The sequence below is a fragment of the Myodes glareolus genome, chromosome 3 (assembly GCF_982192425.1).
Source record: "Myodes glareolus chromosome 3, mMyoGla1.1, whole genome shotgun sequence".
Lineage (NCBI taxonomy): Eukaryota > Metazoa > Chordata > Mammalia > Rodentia > Cricetidae > Myodes > Myodes glareolus.
Window position 1 is genome coordinate 32,644,431 of NC_142028.1, and position 23,842 is coordinate 32,668,272.

The window sequence follows — 23,842 nt, forward strand, 5'->3', positions numbered from 1 at the left end:
GTCCTGTACCTTTCACTGAGTCTTCTGCAATGCTAACTAACCAACTAGGACTTCAATGATTATGGAGAGCTTGGCATGCTGAAGTCCAAAGCCAAGTTATTACGAACCACCTTTAGTGACTGCACACACACATAGCCCTGACAGACAAGGTCTTGCTATGCACCCCTGGCAGGCCTGGAACTTGCTATGAAGAACTTGCTCTGTAAGTTTGAGGCTAGCCTGCCTCAAATGTGCATGCATTAAAGGTGCTGGCATAAACGGCACATGCTACCTTGCCCCTGCAACGTTATCCCTCTTAATACCTGTTGTTTGCCCTCTTCTGTATGTAAGCTAACATCTCTGTGACCACTGGGTACATTGTATGGAGTTTACAGACATCCAGTCCCCACCAATCAAAGGGCTATGCGTGTCATCAGATAGAATCTGAGGCTTATAGCAAAGGTTTTTCCACTTGATGCTAACCTACCTAATGCTTTCACTAATGTATTTGAGTATCCTGACTTAGACTTCTTTTGTTTCATTATAAAGGCTTTGAGATGGACTAGAGAGATGGATCAGTGGTTAAGAGCACCAGGTGCTCTTCCAGAGAACCAGGGTTCATTTCTCAGCACCACTTTATGGCTCACAACTGATCATAGTTCTCTCTTGGTCGGGGGATCAGATGTCCCCCTTCTGGCCTCATCATACATGGCACACACGGTACACAAACATACATGCATGCAAAACACCCATATACATAAAATAAAATAGCTCCATGAAGCTGCTTCCACGTTGGAACATGAAGTTTGGGGTACCCTAAATCTGTGCTCCAGGACCAGAATCACTAAATTTGGTTCCAAAGTCATCTTTTTCTTATCCCCTTGAGGCAAGAGCTGTGATTCTGTGTCAATTACCCTGAATCTTGCAGGCTGTTTGTTCCCATGGTACCATTGTCTTTTTGATTGCTTTGTTGAGACAGGGATTCTTTGTGTAGCCCTGGCTGTCTTGGAACTCGCTCTGGAGACCAGGCTGGCGGCCTCGAACTCAGAGATCCACCTTTCTATGCTGGGAGTAAGGGCCCATTGCCACCCGGCAGTACCATCTTCTCTTAAGTTGGCCCTATGAGGACTAGTGGGTGAGCCTGGCGTCCTAGGGCCACTAGGGCTCAGCCTTTGCTCCTAAAAGCTCTGACACCATACAAACGTATAATATATACATTTTATGAGTAGCGATTGTAATTTTCTTATGAAAGATTTAATATTTCTATATTTCTAAAGTTAAGTACATTACAAACTGAAGTTACCAGTTATCAACAAGTTGTTTTACATATCCAGTACGTCCGTAGTGAGATGGTAACAATGACATCTGTATCAGTAGGATAAGCTTTAAAATTCTTAGGGAAGTAACGTGTATGACACTTTACTTGATGTCTGGTCTTTGGTTTATATATACTACACACACACACACACACACACACACACACACAGAGTTTCTCAAGTTTCGTGTTCTCATTTACACAGTTTTGAAAGCTAGCAACCCTAGGACAAAACTGTGAGATCTCTGGGTGTACAATCACACTTGGTTTCAACTACATACGCTACCCCCAATACACGCGGCACAGCCTCAGACAGCGTCTGTCTTCCCTTCCAGGGTGCCAATTGCTAACTCAATCATTCCCCTAAAGACCAGGCCTGAGAGGAAACGGTGCAGCATTCCTCAGCGCCAAACTTCGTAACGTGATCCAATATGGAGTCGTCGCGGAGGCTGCTGGAAAGCGTAGTTCCCCGCGAAGGGTCGTTCGGCGCATGGGCGGAGCCCTCGTCTGTCACCCGCGGAAGTTTTGTCTTCCGCCCAGGGGGCGTCTAGGGACCTGGAGCGGGGGCGGGGGGGGGGGGGACGACAACGCTGCGGCATCCCCGGCCTGGGGACCTCGGAGTGCGGCGGGCGCGGCGGGCGCGGCGGGCTGGAGAGCACGGAGGCGGAGGAGCAGCGGGCAAGGCGGGCAAGGGGGACACGGGGAGGGGCGGGCTGGGGAGGAGAGGGGAGGGAAGGGGAGGCCGGCCTGAGCCGCAGCCCAAGTGACGTGGCGCCCACTCGCAGCTTCCTCGTCCGCTCGCCACGTCAGCATCCACCCGCTTCTCAGCCACCCCCGAACGTCTGCAGCGGAGACCGCGGGACTCCCTGACACGGCTGTCACCGAGGTGAGACTCGCCCGGGGCGCACGGAGCTGGGCAGTCGTGCAGAGAGAGGAGGAACTGCAGGGCGGGATGCTTCCCGATGGCCCGCGCTGGGTCCTTTCATCTCGGCCTCCGGTGGCCATCACAGAGGCTATTCCGTTTACCCAGGACCTGCGGGTGCCTTAATCCTCTATTGTTTTACTCTGTGGTTGCCGCCTGTTCCTGGCAGTCACGCCTGTGGTTGCTTTCTGCTCAGCGACTGAGAACACAGCGATGAAGCATACTTGATCATATCTGGAGTCTTCTATTTCTAAAAATTCTTGAACCTCCTCTCGATCCCTTAGTGTGAACGATTAATTGAGGCTCTCCCTACATCCCTCAACCAGCTTTTGTTAGACTGTTGAGCTAACTAATAGCTAACTATAACTATTTGGAAGAACAGTATTACTTTTAAAAAACATCTTTCAATATTAAATTTCACTGAGAAGCTGAATATCGTATTCGCCCTCAAAGAGAAAAGAAATGAGACTGGCCAGGGGGAGGGGTGCGTGATCTGCTCACGTAGCTCCAGACTAGTTTGGAGCTGTTGAGCCTCCCGCATCAGCCTTGCCACCGTGTCTAGCAGAGACATTTTTTTCCTTAAAAGATGAAAATTGTAGTTCATTTATATTCTCAGTTATGAAGGCGATTTCCTAGTGCGGATGATTGGCTTATTTGTATCTGATCTTATTACCTTACACTTACATATTAGGCATTTTCTAAGCACCCTGCTGGCTGGATTTGAGCATTTTGTTTCTTTAACTGTATCCACGATATGCCTGTTTAGGGACTGTGGTACTAAAACTGTTGTCCAGTTAATAACTTTTTTTGAAACAAGGTCTCATTACGTATTCCAAGCTGGTCTAGCTCTCAGTGTGTAACTTAAACTGGCCTTGTTCTTGCCAGCCCTCCGCCTCCACCTTTCCATGATGGTTAAAGGTATGCATCACCACATCTGGCTTCAAATTGATATTTTGGGGGTTGATTTGTTTCTAAACTAGATTTGGGAGCCATGTCAAAGTTCATTGAGATTTGATTAAAATTTACCCCAGATTTAGGCTCTTTTGAGAGGATAGTCAATTACAGGGATCTAGACGTCTTGTGTTCCTATGTCAAGACTGACTAAAGGTTGCAGAAAGCGTTGTTCACGATTACCTAATTCCTCTCATTCTAAAGATAACAGCTTTGAGCTGGGCGGTGGTGCGCACACCTTTAATCTCAGCACTTGGGAGGCAGAGGCAGGTGGATCTCTGGGAGTTCAAGGCCAGCTTGAATTGTTATCTCAGTGAGACCATTTCTGGGGGTGGGGGATGGTGAGAGATAATAGCATTGAAACTAAGTCCCTATATTAGCAGCTGACCCTGCAACAGAACAAAGGACAAAATGTATCCCATGTAAATAAAAATGTACCATTTGTAAGATTCTTGAAAAAGTGTTTTATTTTCTTTTTGCTCTGAGAAAATGTAATTTAGGCAGAAGAAAAGCCTCATGTTTGAAAGCTTTGAAATGACTTTCTAACTTCGGGGGGGGGGTTGTAATATTAACAGAAAAAAATGTTGTCTCCAACATAAACACGGATCTCGGTGTGTGTATGTTATAGCCCCTTTGAAATTAATCTGTCATTCAGTATTTAAGTGTTCAGTTATTTTGTGTTAGTAAGCAGACACATGCTTTTCAAACAGTTGGAATGTGTAGATTTAGTAAAGGAAAAAATGTCTCAGGCTCATCAAGATTGTATTAGAACTATCAATAGATAGATGAGTTTTATTTCATGGTCGCCCTTCTGATCTGATCAAAAGGACAGCTTCTCTGTAGACAGTACTAAAATGTTGTATGTAAATTTCTCACAGGAGACCCGGAACTGTGGCCTACGGTTTCTTATGGCTTCACTCTCCCAACTTTAAAGGGTAGAAACCCCTTCTAAAAGCACAACAGAAAATGAACAAGTTCAAGGTGAGTAACTTAATTAGTTTAACTCTGTGTGTGCACACACTTGTTCAGCGAGGTTTTTCCAAAGAGACTCTGCGGGGTCGGAGAATTGACTCAGTGGTTAAGAGCAGCTGTTGCTCTTGCGGAGGACCCTGGTTTGATCCCCAGCACCCATGTGGTGTCTCAAAACCATTCATAACTCCAGTCCTAGAGGATTCAATGCCCTCTTCCGACCTCCACAGGCATTTACATGATGCACAGTCATACATTTATGCACGCAAAACATTCATACATATAAAATAATAAAATAAATAAATCTTAAAAAGTGAGTCTCTGTATTAAATTAGGAAAGTACGACTGGTTTAAAATCTTCTTCAGGGTTGAATAAAACAGTAGCTTTCAAAGTATGGTCTGCAGAACCCAAACGCCCTCAGCCTCTTTCAAGGGATTTGGTAATGTCAAAGACATATGAAAAGTATTGTACGTTTTTGGTACATATGTCAGCATAACTCACATCTTCTGCTTCTCGACTGATGCGATCTTTCCTCAACAGCTCCCTACTATCACCCTCATTGTTTCCAATCACGCAGGACAGTCATCAATCTATTTTTGCCTTCACACTATTAGAACACATGCAATTTGCTCATTAATAATAAGACCTTTGACATTACCACTTTATAGCTGCAATTCTGCTACTGTTATGAATCGTAATGTAAATATCTGTGTTTTCCAATGGTCTTAAATGACCCCCATGAAAGAATTGTTTGACCCCCCCAAGGGTCATGACCTACAATTTGAGAACCACTGCTTTAAAGACATAAGGTGACTGATCTATATTTAACTTTCAACATAGCATGAAGACCTTGCAAAAAAAATAGGATAGTGACACAAATTTTAATTTCATTGGATTTTTGCAAAGAGCCAAGTAAAAGATTTCTACTTTCCTTAAAAATATCTTCAACGGAACAGTAAAAACTTACTTTTTGATATTAAGAGATAATGAGAACACACTTTCCTGATTCCTTACCATACGTCACATTCACATTTATCCTTAATGCCACTGTAAAAATTGCTGGTTTTGTTAACCCTTGATCATTAAGTGCACATCTTTGTAACATTGTGTGGTGGAATGGGACGTTCACATAATGCCCCTCTGCTAATCCAGAACTGTAGCGATTGGTGCCCAAGGGCAAGCACTTATTTGATTTTTATGCAAATATCTTGACAGTTTTTCATGAAATATCTTTTATATTTGAAAGAATTGGCAGAAAACTATAGTTCTTGAGAATTAACAGAGTCTCACTATATAGCTCTGGCTTGACTGGAACTCACAGAGATCTTCCCGCCTCTGCTTTGGAAGTGCTAGGATTAAAGGTGTGTGCCACCACAAGACCAGCAACAAACTTTTTTCTTAATTTTATGAAAATCTGTCACTTCCAGGAAAACAACCGTTAGTGTTTTTGTTTCTTTTTTGCTAATTTTAAAATTTGATTAATGTGAAAATTAGAATTTTGGAAAATGTGTGACCTCCATAATGAACTGAACGTGACAACTTCCTAAAGAATTCTCTGACTAGATCACTTATTAACAAATATGATTTTAAAAATAGATGTAAAATTTATCAGTATTTGACTAACATTTCTGATTTACGTTCAGTAGTGGAGTCAAGCAATTTGAAAGCAAAGTTAAAAAAAAAGATCTTGTGTTTATTAGAGAACGCTGTTCTCAAATGTAATAATTGAGGAGACGCCTGAATTTAATAAGAGGGAACTAATTGGAGATCAAGAATGTCATTACAAAACCACAGCACTCAAGTCAGAAGGAATGAGAGACAGCTTATTCTGGAGCAAAATACGATTGGCTGTGACTCAGGAACATAGACTCCAGTTACCTCAAATACCATGTCCCAAGTTGAGGACAATTTAATGAAGTTTTTGTAATGACAGAAGAAAGTTATCAAAAAGGTGCCTTAAAATAATAAGCGAAAGCCTCAGGGTGTCAGGTTACAGTGAAGCAGGGCTGATATAAGCCCCAAATACTATCTCATGACGTTGTTGGTCCTGCATTGATGGAAGCTGGGGGTCTGTTTGTATGTTCCAAAAGGGAGTTTTAACAAGGAGGGATGTTAGGTCAAACACCAAGGATGGAGATGGATGGCTGCTAAGATGTTAGGCCAAACACCAAGGATGGAGATGGATGGCTGCTAAGAAGGATGCAGTTGTTCAGCCAGTAGAATCTTTAGCACAGGTGCAGCCCCTTTTCTGGGCACTTCCGTTCATAGTTCTCCTTGGTGGTTAAGTAAGCATCACATTCTGTGCGTGCAGAGGACAAATGTTGTTTGATGTCCCGTGATGGCAGAGAGACTGATTCCTAAGATCTGGTGCAGACAAGGCTCAGTAGGCAGGGATGCCATCTTCAGGAGAGAGATCCAGTTGGTAACATCACTACAGAAGCAACCCCTGAATCAAATCTACTGGCCACCATGAACTGGATCTGACCCCTCCCCCCGTCTCTTACATACCATATGCTTTGACATAAAATAGGAATATTATATCTAAACTTAAAATGACCAAGAACACAGTGTGGCCTTGTTGCATTATACACCCTTTAGCTGCACCCCCAGCGATCAGGCCATGTCATCTTCTAGCTCCCTCTCTGGGACAGAGTTGACACATGAATTCACAGAAACTGTGATTGCACTATGCATAAGTTCAAACCAGAAAAAAAAAATCCCAGCACAAAGACAAGAAAATGGACTCAAAGTCCCACCCCTAACCAAGAATTATTTGCAACTGAAATCTGCTGGGAGAGGGAAAATCTGTTTTCTCCTATAGAGTGTTGCTGGGTTGCTGTCCACACTCCAGGGCAGGTCCCATGACCTGGCATAGTTGGCCAGCACAAAACTGACTTCAAGTTAGGGTTTTTGTATGATTTTTTTGTTTTGTTTTGATTTTTTTGTCAGATTGGTTTTGTTTTTATTTGAGGAGAGAGAGAAAGAGAGAACATGAATTGGGGTGGATGGGGAGGTAGGAAAGATCTATAAGAAGTTAGAAGAGGGGAACGAAACAATATAATCAAAATGTGTGAAATATTTTAATTTAAAAATTCAACAAAAATGATAAACATTTTTTTTAACCAACAGGAGGAAACATGGTATTTTTTTAAAAGATTTATTTATTTATTATTATGTATACAACATTCCTTCCATGTATGCTTACATGCCAGAAGAGGGCACCAGATCTTATTATAGATGGCCGTGAGCCACCATGTGGTTGCTGGAAATTGAACTCAGGACCTCTGGAAGAGTAGACAGTGCTCTTAACCTCTGAGCCATCTCTCCAGTCCCCAATTATAAACATTCTTAAATTAGATTGGGAAACACTGCAAGCATTGTTTTAAGGTTTCATACACGTGTATAATGTGATCCTGGCTACAGAATGCCTCCATCTTTCTGTCCCAACTCCACCATCCCTTTCCCCTCCCTTCCATTAGGCCCCTCTGTCCTCTCTGCAGTTTTATTTTTATTCTTGTGTCATACATACACGTGTGATTTTGTGTTTCTATATAATTTAGGGACCCTCAAATGAGTGAAAACATACTATATCTGTCCCTCTGAGAATGGGACTCAGTTAATATTTAGCTGCTGTTGTGTCTGTTTACCTGCAAAGCGCTGTGGCTTCTTTATTCCTTAGGGCAGAAATTCTTTTGTGCACATTTGCCACATTTTCTTTAGCCATTTTCCTTTTGTTGAACACAGGTTCGTTTTACAATGTAGCCATTATGAATAGTGCCATCAGAAAGGGAAAGGGGACTGCAGTGGGAATTGTTTTGTAATATTATCTACTTCTCATTAATAAAATATAAATTTTTAGTATATTTTTTTTAAATCTCAACTAGCTATACTATAGGTTTCATTAAATGCCCATTAAATCAAGAAACATAGGCCCTTTAAGATGTTCACATTATGAATGCTGTTGACATTTGGTGCTGATTGTTACGGTGTAATTTAGTTAAGAAGAGTAAACCTGAATCTCTGGATAAAGTTACTTTGAGATAGAAGTATGGTATGTCAGAGAGCTTGTCAGAGCCTTTAAATATCTTAACATTTCAAGAATATTTTTAAAAATTCTCTGATAATTTGATACAATGTCTTTTGATCAGGTTCACTCCTAGTCTCCAACTCCTCCCAGATCCACTTCCACTTCCCTACCCACCCAGCCTTGTGTCCTCATTAAAAAGTATACCATTAAGTCCAATATACGTTGATATATGTCACCTTCCACTGGAGTCAGACTACCTATAAGGAGCCACATCTTTTTAAAAATGTTCTTCGGTGGTAGCACACGCCTTTAATCCCAGTGCTCAGGAGGCAGAGGCAGGTGGATCTCTGTGAGTCTGAAGCCAGCCTGGTCTACAGAGCTAGTTCCAGGACAGCCAGGGATACACAAAGAAAATTTCTCAAAACACCCTCCCGCTCCTCCCCAAAACAAAACAAAACAATTCTTCCTCCCCAGCAGCTGTCAGTTGATAGTAACTCCTCAGCTAGGGGTGGGGCTTCACACCCATCCTGTCTCCAGGCTGGCATTTCATCTGGCATGCATTTGCACGGGTCTTGTGCATGCTGTCACAACCACTGTGGATTCATCTGTGTCCCGACATGTCTGGAGAACACCATTTAATTGTAGTTTTTATCCACTGCCTCTGCACTGCAGTCTCTCCACTGGTCCCTGAGACTTGGGAGAAAGGGCGCGATGACCTGTCCAGTTCTGTTGGAGCAGGCTGCCGTCTCCTGCAGTGGGTCTGTGCTGATCACCAGCAACTATGAAAAGAAGCTTCTCTGATGACGAGGACTGGGAGGTTCCTTAATCTATGGGTGTAGTGATAAAAACCTAGTGGGTAGTTTATTACTATGTCCATTTAGCAGAGTAATGGTGATAGATTCTTCCCTAATGCCTATGACCTAGCCAGTATCTGTTTTTCAATTCTGTTAATGGTACCAGGTATGAGTTCTGCATTGTGAATCAGGCCTCAAAACTAGATGTTTCTCCCTTAGCATTTGTGATGCTGTTGTACCAGTCAGCATATCTGCCAGGACGATCATTTCGGGGACTCAGTAAGATGACTGGTGATTTTTCATTGTACATGGAACCTTCCAGCTCTATGACAGCTAGCCAGCAGGGATGCAGCTTCAGGGTCGGTAGCTGCTTGATTTATCCACGTCTTAGGGCTCAAGTATATGATCCTTCAGTAATAGGGTCCTACCATCAAGTTCTGTGGGTAACCAAGAATCGTAGCAATAGTCTGTAATATTTGGGTTGTCTGTGATACCCCACTGACAACAGCTCAAAAAGCCTGGTACTAGGATTTTTTATTTGATAGCAATGTATCTGGGAGAGGTATTGTACCTATTCCAGAATGACTCCATTTAAACTCCTTGCATATATGATTTATATGTTTATTATTTAGGAAGCTCCTGTAGAGTTTTACATATTGCTTTTTAAAGGCATTTAGTGTAGGCTATTCCTCTCCATATACACCCCCTACCCTGCCTCCTCTTCCCTACCCAACTTAACTCTTCCTGTTCCATTATTCCTCTTTCTCCCTTCATACCACTTGTGTTCTGTTCCTCTTCTCTTGAACCACTGCCTGGCCTCTTACTAGTTTCCTGCTTTCTGAAGGAATTTGAGCACACATCTAAGGAGTCAAAGCTAACCTGCACATCATGAGAGAAAACGTGTGACATTGCATTGGTCTTTTTGGTGTAGATTTCTTCACTCAGAATGATTATGTCCAGCTCTGTTTATTTATCTTCAAATTTTGTTCTTTCCAGCTGAGTAATATTCCATTGTGTATATGTACCACATTTGCATTTCCTGCTCATCATATGATGGACATCGGACTGTTTCTGTCGCTGGCTATGGTGAATACAGCAGCAGTGGGTGTGAATGAACAAGCACCTCTGTAGTAAGACAGGGCATCCTTTGATTGTATGTCCAAGAATGGCACAGCCAGAGTAGATACACTTCTAGCTTTTTGATGAGCCCCTGCACTGATTTCCATAATGGATGCACCCATTTTCACTCCCACCAGCAGTGAGCAAGTGGCCCCCTTTCCACATGTTCATGCAGACTTTATTGTCATTTGCTCTTTGATCTTATCTATTCTGACTGGGACAAGATGAAATCTCAAAGTAATTTTAATTTGTGTTTCCCTGTGCTAAGGATGATGAACATTTTTTAAAAAGTATTTCTCAGCCATTTGTATTTCATCTTTTGAGAATTCTTTTTAGTTCTGTGCCCCATTTCTAAAATCAGGTTGTTTTCTTGGTAGTTATCTGTTTTTTAGTTCTTTGTATACACTAATACTTAGTCAGACACAAGCTGGAAAGGACGTTTTCTTGTTCCATAGGCTGTCTCTTTACTAGGATGGTATTGTCCTCTGTGTAAAAAAACGTTTTAGTTTCTCGTGACCCCATTTTGTCATTTGTTAGTATTAATGCTTGTGCAGTCAGAGTCCAGGGAGAAAGTGTTTTCCTGTGCCTGTAAGGTGAAGCATATTCCATACTTTCTCTTTAATAAGATGCAGGTCTTCCATTGGGGTCCTTGGTCCATTTGGAGTTGAGTTTTATACAGAGTGAGAAATAAGAATCTGGTTTCATTCTTCTCCATGGAGTTATCTGTTTAAACCAGCACCATTTGTTTAAGATGCCTTTCTTTCTCTAGTGTATATTTTGGGCTTCTTAGTTAAAAAAATGAAATAAGTATATGAGGCCATGTTAATATAAATTATTGAATAAGCAAATAAGAAAAGCTCATTCTTCTTCATAAAACAGTTAAAATAATATGTATGGATACTATCCCCTCCAGGAGAGGGAACATATTCTCTCCCTTCTTGTCAAGACTAGATTAGACTTTGGTTTGTTTACAAGTAATAGCATGTGATAAAGAAAAGTAGCTATAAAGGGAAAATTGGCGAACCCTCTCAAATGAGTGCCCATCCCCAGTGTGCACCGCGTGTCTCCTGTAATATAGAATGAGTGCACATCCCCAGTGCACCGTGTGTCCCCTGTAACATTGAATGAGTGTCCATCCCCAGTGCACTGTGTGTCCCCTGTAACACTGAATGAATGCACATCCCCACTGCACCGTGTGTCCCCTGTAACATTGAATGAGTGCACATCCCCACTGCACCGTGTGTCCCCTGTAACATTGAATGAGTGCACATCCCCAGTGCACCATGTGTCTCCTGTAACATTGAATGTAATATAGAATGAGTGCACATCCCCAGTGTGCACCGCGTGTCACCTGTAACATTGAATGTAATATAGAATGAGTACACATCCCCAGTGCACCGTGTGTCCCCTGTAACATTGAATGTAATATAGAATGAGTGCACATCCCCACTGCACCGTGTGTTCCCTGTAATATTGAATGAGTACACATCCCCAGTGCACCGTGTATCTCCTGTAATACTGTGATGAAGGGGGATTCTTCTCTGAACCCGTGAAGCTATGAAGATGATGCCCAAGTTGTAAGTGAGACCCAAGATGTTGGGGATGCTAGAGCTGTGGGATGGAGTTTATATGTGCCGCAGGCAGCAGAGCTGAAGGGCAGGGCTACCCGAGCCTTTGGAAACCCGTGGGAGGCCATCGTGCATCCTAGATCCTGGACATGGAGCTGAAGGATTCGGTGTTTTTCCTGCTAGGTTTCTGTCTTGCTTCCATCTGCTTTCCTTGATATATTTCCTCCCTGCATTTTGGAATAGGAATGTTCACCCTGTACCATTGTGTGTTGGAAGTTTTTAGTGTTGTAAGGACTCATAGAATTAGCTTGAGTCTCGAGGGAGACTTTGAACTTGTTTGGCAGTAATCCAGGGCTCACACAGCACTTGTTCATCTTCAACATTTCAAAACTAAGTAAAAATTCACAACTGAAAATCAAGGAAATACTGTGACAAGCTTAAAACTTGGAAGTAGATAGTATGAATTTTTTCCTTGACAAAATTGTTTTACCCACCATAATCCCACTCCTTTTTGATGTACTGGGGTGGGGACATTAAGGTCAAATGGAATTTAGTTAGTTAAATGTTTCTTAGTTTTGGAAACTTTACCATGTTTCAAAAGCATCTTGCCAGGGGAACCAAACTGAGTAATCCATGTATAAGAACTGTCCTAGGTCTGTTTGTGATGTCATAACGAAAGACCTGAAACAGGCCAACTGACACAGAACAGAAATGACTTCCTCACTGTTTCGGCAGCTAAAAATTTCAGAATCGGGGTGCGGCAGATCTGCGGGAGATGGTGTATCTTTTCTGGCAGCTGTGTCCTCCCGTGGGTAGAGCAAAAGAGAGTGAGCTTTACCCTTCCCTGTTTAGTAAGATCCTCAGTCACACCCGTGAGGGCTGTGCCATCATAGCTCCTGAGTTCCTAATGGCTCTATCTTAGCATTCTATCACATTAGGAATTAAATTTTAACTTACTAATTGTATATATACATACATACATAACATGGCAAACATTCTATAAATTATCACTGCAATTTTTTTTTGTAAATCTGTAACTTCAGTATTTAAAGATTAGATTAGAAAAAATGAAAGTGGGGCTGGAGAGATGGCTCAGTGGTTAAGAACACTGACCGCTCTTCCAAAGGACCTGGGTTCAATTCCCAGCACCCACATGGCAGCTCACAACTGTCTGAAGATCCAGTTGCAGGGGATCTGACACCTTCACACCAATGCACATTAAATAAACCATAAAAAATATTTTTAAAAAAAGAAAGAAAAAATGAAAGTCCGTCTACCTCTTTGATGGAGTCCACATCATCTCAACAAGTATCTCCCACCTGACTGAAACAAATTTCTGTCCAAGTTCAGTTAAATAAGTTTATATTTAAGTTACTAAACTACATTCACTTTTTAAAAAAGACGTATTTATTAATTTTGTATACAGGGTTCTTCCTGCATGTATGCCTTCAGGCCAGAAGAGGGCACCAGATCTTATTACAGGTAGTTGTGAGCCACCATGTGGCTGGGAATTGAACTCAGGACCTCTGGAAGAGCAGACCTCTGAGCCATCTCTCCAGCCCTACAAAACTACTTTCAAAAGATGAAAAAAGTATAGATGTACATTTTTAAAGGATTTGTTCATTTAATTATTGTATATGGGTGTTTTATCTACTTGTATGTCTGCACACTAGAAGAGAGCATAGGATCCCATGGGACTCAAGTTATAGATTCTTGTGAGCTGTAATGTGGGTGCTGGGAATTGAACTCAGGACCTCTGGGAGAGCAGTCAGTGCCTTTAACCATCTCTCCAGCCCCTAGATTTAATTTTTGTTCCGCTCCATCTCTAGTTAATTTTTGTATTAAGTTTTAAATTATGGGTTGAGGTTATTTCTTACAACAGTGTGTGTGCCCTCCACCCCACATACCCTCTTCCTAGTCTGTGATAACCTTTCTTCTACTATCATGTCTTCTTTCCCCCACTTAATGTAAGGTTGAAACTTTGAAACCGCTAGAGGAAAACAAGAAACACTTCCAAATGCAATCACAGATAATGACTTCCTGGGCAGGACTCCAGTAGCTCAGGAAAGAGTTTCAAAATTGAGAAATGCATCACACTGCGCTAAAAATTTCTTCACAGCAAAGGGCAACGATTACCAGACTGAAGTCACGGGCTGCATAATGGGAGAAAATCTTTTTCAGCTCTTCCTCTAACAGGGATTAATATCTAGAATATATAAAGACCCAAAAACTTGAACATAAGTAGAATAAATAATTTAATAAATATACAAAATTTGCTTACAAATGGAGAAATACAAATGGCTAGTATATATGTGAAAAAATATTCAACATGTTTGGTCATTTGGGAAATATGAATTCAATTTTTAGCAAGTTAATTCATGTTTTTTGAAAACCACTTTCAATATAACATAAACTGAGTTTGCCTCAAACTTATAGGTATTGGTCAGCCTCACTTCCTCTGTGCTGGCAAAACCACATACATTTTAGAATTAGTTTGACAATTATAAAATGCCTTGTAAAAATTGGATTGGAATTGCATTAAATATACCGATTGGTCTAAGGTTGACACAGTGGTCTTCTGAGCTCAGGCCTTTGAGCTTTTTCTTCATTGTTATATGATTTTCTTTATATAGTCCATGCACATATTTAGTTGGATTAACACTTAAGTATTTAATGGTGCTATTCATAGAAATACATACTTAAACAATATTGACCTTAGTTGACTCAATTATTAATCATAGAAAGTATTTTGATGATTTTTTGATGTTGTCCACAGAAATGAATATTATCTACAAAGAGAAATAGTTTTATTTATCCTTTTGTAGTCTTTATATTTCCTGTTATTTATAGCACTGGCTATGATTTCTATCTAGGATGCTGCTGGAATAGGAATGCTGAGAGCAGACTTATTTGTTTGTCCCCCTTAGCAGGACAGATTTTAGTTGTTCATGAGTATCACAGTAGGTGCGGGTCATATAGAAACATCTTTGATCAAATTAAGGAAGTCCCCTCTGTGTCAGTTTGCTGTCGCGATAACAGATACCCTGTCAGCTTAGAAGAAAAAAATGGGTTGTTTTGGCTCTGGCTTCAGAGGTGCTAGTCTGTGGTCAGTTGACTCAGTTGCGTTTATTTGTTCCTGTGACAAGCCACCACATCACGGTAGGAGTCATGGGGTAAGGGGGAGAAACTTCTTATAACTATGACTAAGGGACCAGGGCTCCACAATGCTCTTCAGCAACACACACCCAGGGACCTGACGATGTCTGTCTAGGCTCTCTAAGAATTATGTCAGCTTCCCAACAAACCTCGAAACCTACAGACTTTCGAAGGACACTTATAAACCAAACCTTGGCACCATCTCCTAGGTTTTACAGTTTCTGTTTTCCATGATGAACATGTTTGTTTGTTTGTTTTGGAGACAGGGTTTCTCTATGTCTTGGAACTCACTCTGTAGGCCAGGTTGGCCTGGAACTCACAGAGATCCGCCTGCCTCTGCCTCCCCAGTGCGTGGATCTTCTGATGGTCCCGCTTCTCTTTTTGAGTGAGTAGTCACAGGTAACGCATTACACGCACACTAGAGTGCTGAGTCAGAGTTGTGCTAGGACGCTGTCCGCTTTACAGATTCTGTATTCGGGCTGCTCAGATCTGTTGCTGATCTTCTCTAGTGATTTCTATGTTTCTTGTTTTTAAATTTTTGAAACGTATATACAGTATTAGGTTTCATTTTTGTCATTTTCAAGCAAAAATTGTTAGGTTGATCCCACAACTCATTGTTCTCCCCATTCCTGATGACATCCCGCCTTGCACCCCTCTGTCCTACCTCATAGCTTCCTTTCTGCTCTCAGGGTGTATGTCCTAGTCTCCCCTCTGAACACCTTCTCTCCCCCGCTTAGTCTCTTTCCCAGCTCCCCAGCCTACACCCACACTCATACTCACATGTAAATGTATAAACACCGTAAGCTAATGTCTTAGCTTGTTCTCTATTGCTGTGCTACAAACGCTGACCGAAACAAACTCAAGGAGGAAAGGATTTATTTGGTGTACACTTCCAAGACACTGTCCAGCATTGAGGGAAGTCAGCTCAGGAACTCAAGCAGGAACTTAGAGTCTGAAACTGAAACAGAGGCCATAGGAGAACTCAACTTACTGGCTTGCTCTTCCTTGCTTACTCAGTTTACCTTCTTACACACCTAGGACCACCTTTCCATGTACTTTTAGGAATACATAACTTACTTTTCTAACAGAAGACTTTTGAACCAACGCTTGAGCTATATTCTCATAACACATCATAATAAAATCAACTTTTATTGTGATTTGATCATGAATAAAATAAGTTCCTAGAAGCCAGGAAGATAGTTTAGTTGGTAAAGCACTTGCCAGGAAGCTCTGAGGACTTGTACCCGTGTAGAAAGCTGGGTGTGTCGATAATGTTTCTGTTGCTGTGATACAACACCATGACCAAAAGCAACCCGTGAAATAAAGAGTTTACTTGGACTAATGGCTACAGAGGAACAAGAGTCCATGGTGGGTGGGAAGCGTGTAAGCAAGCAGCATACACAGTGGCCGGAGCAGGATGCTGAGGGTTCCAGCCTCAAACACAAGCATGAAGCAGAGCATGAACTGGAAGTAGGTGAAGCTATGCTTCCTTCAGGAGGACCACACCACCGTCACACCACCGAAACCTCCCCAAGCAGCGCCACCAACTAGGAGCCACGTTCAGTGGCTCAAGTGAAACTCAGGCCCAAGTGAGAAACCCTGTCTCATTAAAAACTGAAAACCCAAAGTAAAACAAAAACAAGATGGACACATGTGCACATGATTCCCGAAGCCTAACCCCAGGGACACACCTCCTCCAGCAAGGCCACACCAACTAGACCTCCCTGATCAGTAGCACCAACTGGGGACCCAGTGTTGAAATGCCAGAGCCTATGGGGACGTTCTCCTTCAAACTGCTGCAGGGAGGATCATAGAGCAAGAGACACAGTCTCAGCCTCTGGCCCCATGCTTGCACATACCCGTGCACACATATCACTGCACACAAAAGCTCTATTATATTTCTTGGTTTCACTGTGTCTGAGATGCTGTGTGCATTGCCCACATCACTGTTGTGTTTCATGTGCCCTGTTTGTTTAGTTTTCTCTGTAGATGACTGATCTACACCTATAACTCCACTGCACACTCTGTCTCATCAGTGGCTCCCATTGTCTGCATTTGCAATATGTCTAAGGTGGTCCACATGGTGTAAAATGGAGGAAAAAAGGAATAATTTTTCTCTTATGTAAATAAGCTTGAGTTTGAAAAGTGATGTAAACCTTTTGATTCACCAAGTTGGACTTCATTAGAATAGTATTTTGGTCTGTCATTGGTGCCCTGTCTATGGTGAGGGGACATCTGTGTCTCCCCTGGGAAAGTTCATGAACAGATGTAAATACATGAGACATGAGTTCTGTTACATTATGTGCAAAACATGTTTTGTTGGGACAAAGGAAAAGTGCCAAACGTTCTTTGTGTCCTCTCCCCTGACTTAAGTTAATCTGCTCGGTTCCACCGCCAGCTCTCACTCTGTGTGACTTCCGTTTTCCTATAGTTGTTCCTCACGCTTCATATCATTGCCGCTGATGAGCTCCTTCTTTCTAGTTTGCATTAGATGGCTTGACCACCTTATAAAATCTAACAGCTACCACACAGCACAGATAACTGTCACCATCTCAACGCCTTGTGTCCTGAACATACTTCTGCCGTAGATCTGCTGTACATACGGACATTAGGAGCTATTATCTTGGCCTCTTGTCAAAAGAGAAATTCCCTGACAAACTGTGTAAATGCTTTATGGTAGCTATCCAGAGTGGCTATGACGAGGCCACTCAGAGCTAGTTTAATACACTAGCCTTTTCTTTTTTTTCCCTCTTGTCCTGGGGTTGAACTCAGGGCCTCACAAATACTAAGCCAGTGCTTTGCTGTTGTTCTACCTCCCAACCTTTGTGCCTTCCTCCCCGGTCACTTCAGACTGAACCGGAATTGTTGTTTCAGGGACCCGTGACATTAAGAGACGTTACTGTGGAATTCACCAAGGCAGAATGGAAGTTACTGACCCCTGCTCAGAAGTCCCTTTACAAGAACGTGATGCTGGAGAACTACCGTCACCTGGTCTCTGTGGGTGAGAAATTTTCCTCATCTGTAACTACAATTGTTTCCATTTCCTCTCCCGTTGGCTGGACCACGTAAAGTCTCTCTAAGTCGAGTGATACTTTGTTTCACAATTCACAGTTAATCTGTTTGGGAATACCTGAGAAAATATGTGTGTTTCTGCCTCTTCATTTAGAGAAGAAATTTGTGGCTGGGTGGTGGTGGCACACGCCTTTAATCCCAGCACTTGGGAGGCAGAAGCAGGCGGATCTCTGTGAGTTCAAGGCCAGCCTGGTCTACAAGAGCTAGTCGCAGGATGGGCTCTAAAGCTTCTGAGAAACCCTGTCTTGAAAAGCCCCCATACCCCCCCAAAAAAAGAAAAGAAAGTAAGAAAAGGAAAGAATAGGAAAGAAAGATAGAAAAGGAAAGAAGAAAAAGAAGGGAAGAAAAGAATAAATGTGTGAAGCACAAGCGAGATCCTCACTGCTTGTCTGAAATTATACCTCACTTCCAAGGAAACTATGTCATCTCCTTTCTCTTTAATAGGTTACCGTGTGATTAGGCCAAGTGTGATCTCCAAGTTGAGAAAAGGAAAAGAGCCGTGGGTATTAGAAAGAGAACTTCCGAATCGGAACCGTGCTGGTGCGTTTGAAAAAAAAATTATGTTGCATGTGACCCTTTGAAATATTTGTCAAGATTTCCTTTAGAAACCGTTTCTCAGGAATCTCCCTAAGTTCTCTGTAGTTCTAGAGATGATTGAAGATGCTGTCTACATATGTTTGAATCCCACAACACACCATTTTTTCTTCTCTCCATGGAAAGACCTGCAGCATGGTCTCATGGCCAGCTGCCTGCTGCAACCACTTGGAATCCTGCAGCCAACTATGTGGAAAGCAAAAGCCTAGAAAACAGCTATATTCCTCAGCACATGAGGAGATTGGTGTTGTGAGAAATTCACTTTATTGTCGGTCTCCAGATTGCTCTGGACACATGAAGAAATGTAATACAACTCTGCGGTCTGCTGACTACAGTGGCTGCTCCACCTACATTTTCCTTTGTGGTTTTTGTTATCCCTGGTCGACTGCAATCTGGAGATATTAAATGGAAAATTCCAGAAATCAACAATTCATAAAATTTAAGCCACATGCCATTCTGAGCAGCATGGTGGGTAGTCTTGCTGTTAGTCACTAGCACAGATCTAGACGATCCCCCCCCCCCCCGCCCCAGACCCTCTAGAATAACAAACAGTGAAAACTGTCACCAATGGTTTAGAGGAAAATTTCATTTGAGAGTGCTTTCGTCTTGACATACTTGCCTGAGGACTAAGAATCAACCTTTGACCATAATGGTGTGTTAAAATCTTGATTCCTTTGTAGACAAACGAGGGAATGTTGCTGACCCCAGAGCCAAACACCAGGAACATCAGGCTGGAAATGCAAGGCAAGTTCAAGAATTAATGTGTAGGATAGAAGCTTTATGAGGAAGAATAGCCTTTTTTGAAATGCTGGGAACGGGAGAGAGATTGTTGATTAATGAAATGTCATTAAACAGGCACTGGAGTGAATCCCAAAGATTATGACCCAAACAGGCATGCCTTCCTGAGGGGTGTGGTTTAGGATCAAGAGAGCCAAGCTTTGTAGTCATCTTTTCCTTTTTCTGAACTATGTGCTAAGGGTGGCTTACAGTGCAGTGTGGTCGTTAGGAAACCCCGAGACTTCAGGAGAAGCCTCATTCTGTACAGTGTTAAGTCGTGGTGTAGATCAGTGTTCTCAGTGGAGAAGCCCTAGGAACCTGACGAATAGGATTAGTGACGTCATCATCAAAGTTATCCAGAGATGCACAGCACCGATAAAGCTTTGAACGTCCTATTAATGAACTGGGAACTTTCTCTCTAGAAAAGGAGAACTCAACAGACGTCGGAAAGCCGCCCCCCAGCACGAGAGCTACGACTGCAGTGAATGCGGAAAGTCCTTCTGCCAGAAGTCTTCCCTCGTCGTGCACCAGGAAACACACACCAAGAAGTCCTATAAGTGTGAGAAATGTGGGCAGTCTTTCTATAAAAACGAAGAGCTCACGGTTCATCAGAAAGTTCACACCAGAGAGAAAACCTACGCGTGTAAAGAATGTAACAAAATCTTCTACCACGTATCCTCCCTCACTAGACACCTGAGAATCCATGCGGGGGAGAAACCCTATGAATGTAGCCAGTGCGAAAAATCATTCTACCAGAAGCCGCACCTCATGGAACACCAGAAGACACACACCGGGGAGAAACCTTTCGAGTGTAAGGAGTGTGGGAAGTTCTTCTACGTGAAGGCATACCTCCTGGTGCACCAAAAGACACACACAGGGGAGAAACCTTTCGAGTGTAAGGAGTGTGGGAAGTTCTTTTCCCAAAAGTCACACCTCACAGTCCATCAGAGGACCCACACAGGGGAGAAACCCTACAAATGTAAGGAATGCGGGAAGCTCTTCTCGAGGAATTCACACCTCAAAACACACCAGAGAACGCACACCGGCGAGAAGCCCTACAAGTGTAAGGAATGTGGCAACTGCTTCTACCAGAAGTCAGCCCTCACTGTGCACCAGCGAACCCACACTGGGGAGAAGCCCTTTGAATGCAGTAGGTGTGGGAAAACCTTTTACTATAAGTCAGACCTCACCAAACACGAGAGGAAACACAGCGGGGAGAAGCCCTATGAGTGTACGGAGTGTGGCAAATCCTTCTCTGTAAACTCCGTCCTCAGACTACACGAGAGGACTCACACGGGAGAGAAGCCCTATGAGTGTGACATATGTGGGAAGTCTTTCTCTCAGAAGTCACATTTTGTCATACACCAGAGGAAGCACACGGGGGAGAGGCCCTATGAGTGCCAGGAGTGCGGGGAAAACTTTATCCAGAGGTCACAACTCACCACACATCAGAAGACACATGCCAAGAAGGGGAAAACTTCCAAGTAGCCTGAGTTCCGGGTTCCTGCCATAGTTTGTAACATGAGGGCCGGCTTTCAGCGGCCATTAGCTGAGGAGCAGAAGGAGCTCCCGCAGCAGTAGTTCCTCCTTCTGATGTAATCCACACAGAAGGAGAACCGTCTAAATATCGAGAAAAGATTTGTCAGCCATGTTTATCTTTTCCGTATAGAATTATCAGCACGTGTATAGAAGGAAATTCTGTGGTGTTATTAGGAAGACATTTACAATACGGTCAATTTTTATAGACATCGGGTGACAGAAACTGTAAGACATGAAAGATAAAATGGGGCAGAAATCAAGTGAGTGATTTCTCAGATCAAGTTCTGTCCTAGCATCAGGCACTACACGTCCCAAGTACATAGTGGGGATCTCCCGTGCATGTCCGAGCCCTCAGGAGTCTCTCACACAGTTGCACTTGTCTTAAAGAGATCAAGGGGAATGAGTGCACAGATTGCAGCAGATATGGAAGCCTTATCAGGAACACACCCGTCACTGAATGCTAGTTATACTAATACTTTGATCATAGCTAGGTAGGCATTTTCAGTATTTGAAATATTTTTAAGAAAAACGAAAGGAATTTATCCTGAAGGCAGCAGTCACGCTGGGAATCATGTTGCCAGTTCCAAGACTGATTTTCCTTCCTAAAGAAACAAACAACAAAACCAGAAACCAACAAATACCACACATATCAAACTATTTAGAGAGCTAAAATAATCAGAAAACACCACTAAACACAGACATGTTTTTGGTATGTAGAATGTAGGTGTGTATGTGGGTATCTACAAAACACATTTGTACATGTGTAACTTGCCCGTGGGACTCATCGGTTATTGTGCCTAAGCGCAGTAGCTAGAATGTGTGGGAACACTTGCACATCAGCAGTAACCTCCGTTGGTGTATACTTTAAACACATAGTGTATCTTTTCATCTACTTCCTGGCACTTACAAATGGGTTCAGACATTGTCACTAAGTGGACCCTTCAAAAGACACTTAAACGCCTTTGTAATTTTTCCAGCTATATGGTGATCAGCTGAACTTTGGGTTGGAGATGCAGCTGAAGCAGTCTGAACTTATCCTACTGTAGATGTTGTGGAGCGGTGGTATCTGTGTTTGTATTTTGTATGAAAAATACCTCATTGTTTTTTCTTCTCTTTCTGGGTAGCGGAAGCAACATGGCCAGTGGCTAAAACTGAGATTCTAGGCTCCTACTACCTTGACCCAGACCCAAGCATGGGCATGCCATGCAGCATCACTGTGCCTCAGCTTCATTTCCTGTGAGAGCAACGGCAGTGCCCCCCTAAAATTGCCTTGAGGTTGAAATGGGTTGGCATTTTAAAGCACTCAGAACAGTGTCTGTAAAACGTAAAACCTCGACATTCGGTAATATTCTCATTAATTTGTATATCCTGAGTCATACATTGAAAGGTCGGCAGCCCACTATCTGTCTCCCACCTGATTGCTGTTAGTGCCTTGATTTGATTTGGCTGTGTGTCTACCCACGGTGGCTCAGGAGCAGATCCATGAACCATGGTCCATCTGCCAGATCCACAGCCCATTCTTATAGCCTCTAAGCTGAGATCACTTTTTTATTACTCAAATATTTCAAGAATGAAATGTTTTGTGACACATGAAGGTGACATGAAACAAAATGTCAGTGTCTCTAAATGAAGCACTTTGAAAACACTAATCCAAACCCATTTGCTTACACTCTGCCTGTGGCTGCCCTCACACTGCTGGCAGAGCTGAGTAATAGAGGCAGACCACATGGCTAAGAGAGCCTAAGACATTGATGACTCAGCACTTTACCACATGAGTTCCTTTTACTCCGGGCTGCACACCCTGCAGCGGGTCCTGAGCCCACTCTTATAAATGTTCTGTTTATTAAACATGATGCAGCAGTATATTTGTGGGTGACTTCTGTGTAGTATATTTATTTTGTGCATTGTATTTATATGTGGAAAAAGCCTAGGCTTAGAAGTATTTTTTCCCAAAGAAATGTGATTTTTTTACTTACTGAATTGTTACATTAAAACAAGTTTCCTGATGAAATGTAACAAATATATGAAATAAACATTGTGTCAATTAAATTGAACTAAATTTTCAATTGTTCTTTTCCCTTGACATTCATTTATTTTCTTCTAAGACAATGACTAGTTTTCTAATATCATTTATCATTTTCTAACTATCTCATAAAACATGGCATCTATGTAATTTGTGTGTGTGTGTGTGTGTGTGAGAGAGAGAGAGAGAGAGAGAGAGAGAGAGAGAGAGAGAGAGAGAGAGAGATTTCTTAACCCAGTCAACTCAGTCTGCCACTGGTTGGAAGAAGTCAGCTAAATGACAGGCTCTATCCAGTGCCAGGGCTTCTGGAAGAAATAGCTCAGTTTATGCACAAAGAAATAAAAAATGAATTTAAACTCTTAAGTTTTGAGTATATAGAAGTGAAACATGAAGGAAACTGAATCACATTGTTGGATGGTTAGTCTCTCGCTTTACAGGGGTGGTTCGGGGTATCTGTGACCCCCAGAAATTTGCCAGTATTTAAGCCATAGGTAGTCTCTTGCTTTACAAGGGTGGTCTGGGGTATCTTTGGCACTCAGGAGTTTGCCAGCATCTATGCCATGGCTAGTCTGTGGATTTACAGGGATGGTCTGGGATATCTGGCACTCAGGAGTTTATTAGCATTTATGCCAACTGTCAATTCTGATTTATAAGAAGAACTTGCCCAAGTGTACCCTCATGAATGAAAAGCAATATTGTTCAAGTTAGATTATCACCCCTGCGTTTATCTAGATCTTGAAATTGTAGAGCAAAAATACACCCCCTCCCCAATGTCCAGAATTTTAAAGTAAATATTGGGAAGGGAAAATATTGGGAGTAGTCACTGGTAGGTTACCCATGTCCCAGGGGATGTCCCCATGCCCATCTGCACATGGGCAGCACTAATTAGATTCAGAAGATTATTGTCTAAAGTAATTAAGAAGTTGGGAGGGAGATGTGTTGGAAGGAGGCAGAGAGAGTTGGAGGAAGGGAGTGGGGTTATGGTGTGGGAGAATTGTCTGTATTCTGTCGATCATGTTTTAAATAAACACTGATT

General features: G+C 42.4%; 1 protein-coding gene across 1 annotated transcript; it reads left to right on the forward strand.

Moving 5' to 3' along the window:
- Positions 1 to 2,028: 2,028 nt before the first annotated feature.
- On the forward strand, positions 2,029 to 22,849 carry Znf25 (zinc finger protein 25). Its single transcript, XM_048444422.3, has 6 exons — positions 2,029 to 2,180; positions 4,046 to 4,148; positions 17,676 to 17,802; positions 18,318 to 18,413; positions 19,148 to 19,211; positions 19,667 to 22,849. Exons 2-6 carry the CDS (start codon positions 4,134 to 4,136, stop codon positions 20,730 to 20,732), a joined length of 1,368 nt encoding a protein of 455 aa, XP_048300379.3. The 5' UTR covers positions 2,029 to 2,180; positions 4,046 to 4,133; the 3' UTR covers positions 20,733 to 22,849.
- Positions 22,850 to 23,842: the final 993 nt, after the last annotated feature.

Bases quoted from the DNA above. Each gene is read 5' to 3' on its own strand.
- Znf25 (XM_048444422.3), top strand. The intron at 18,414-19,147 runs GTGCGTTTGAAA...ATTCCTTTGTAG, and splicing joins TCCGAATCGGAACCGTGCTG to ACAAACGAGGGAATGTTGCT. The intron at 19,212-19,666 runs GCAAGTTCAAGA...CTTTCTCTCTAG, and splicing joins CATCAGGCTGGAAATGCAAG to AAAAGGAGAACTCAACAGAC.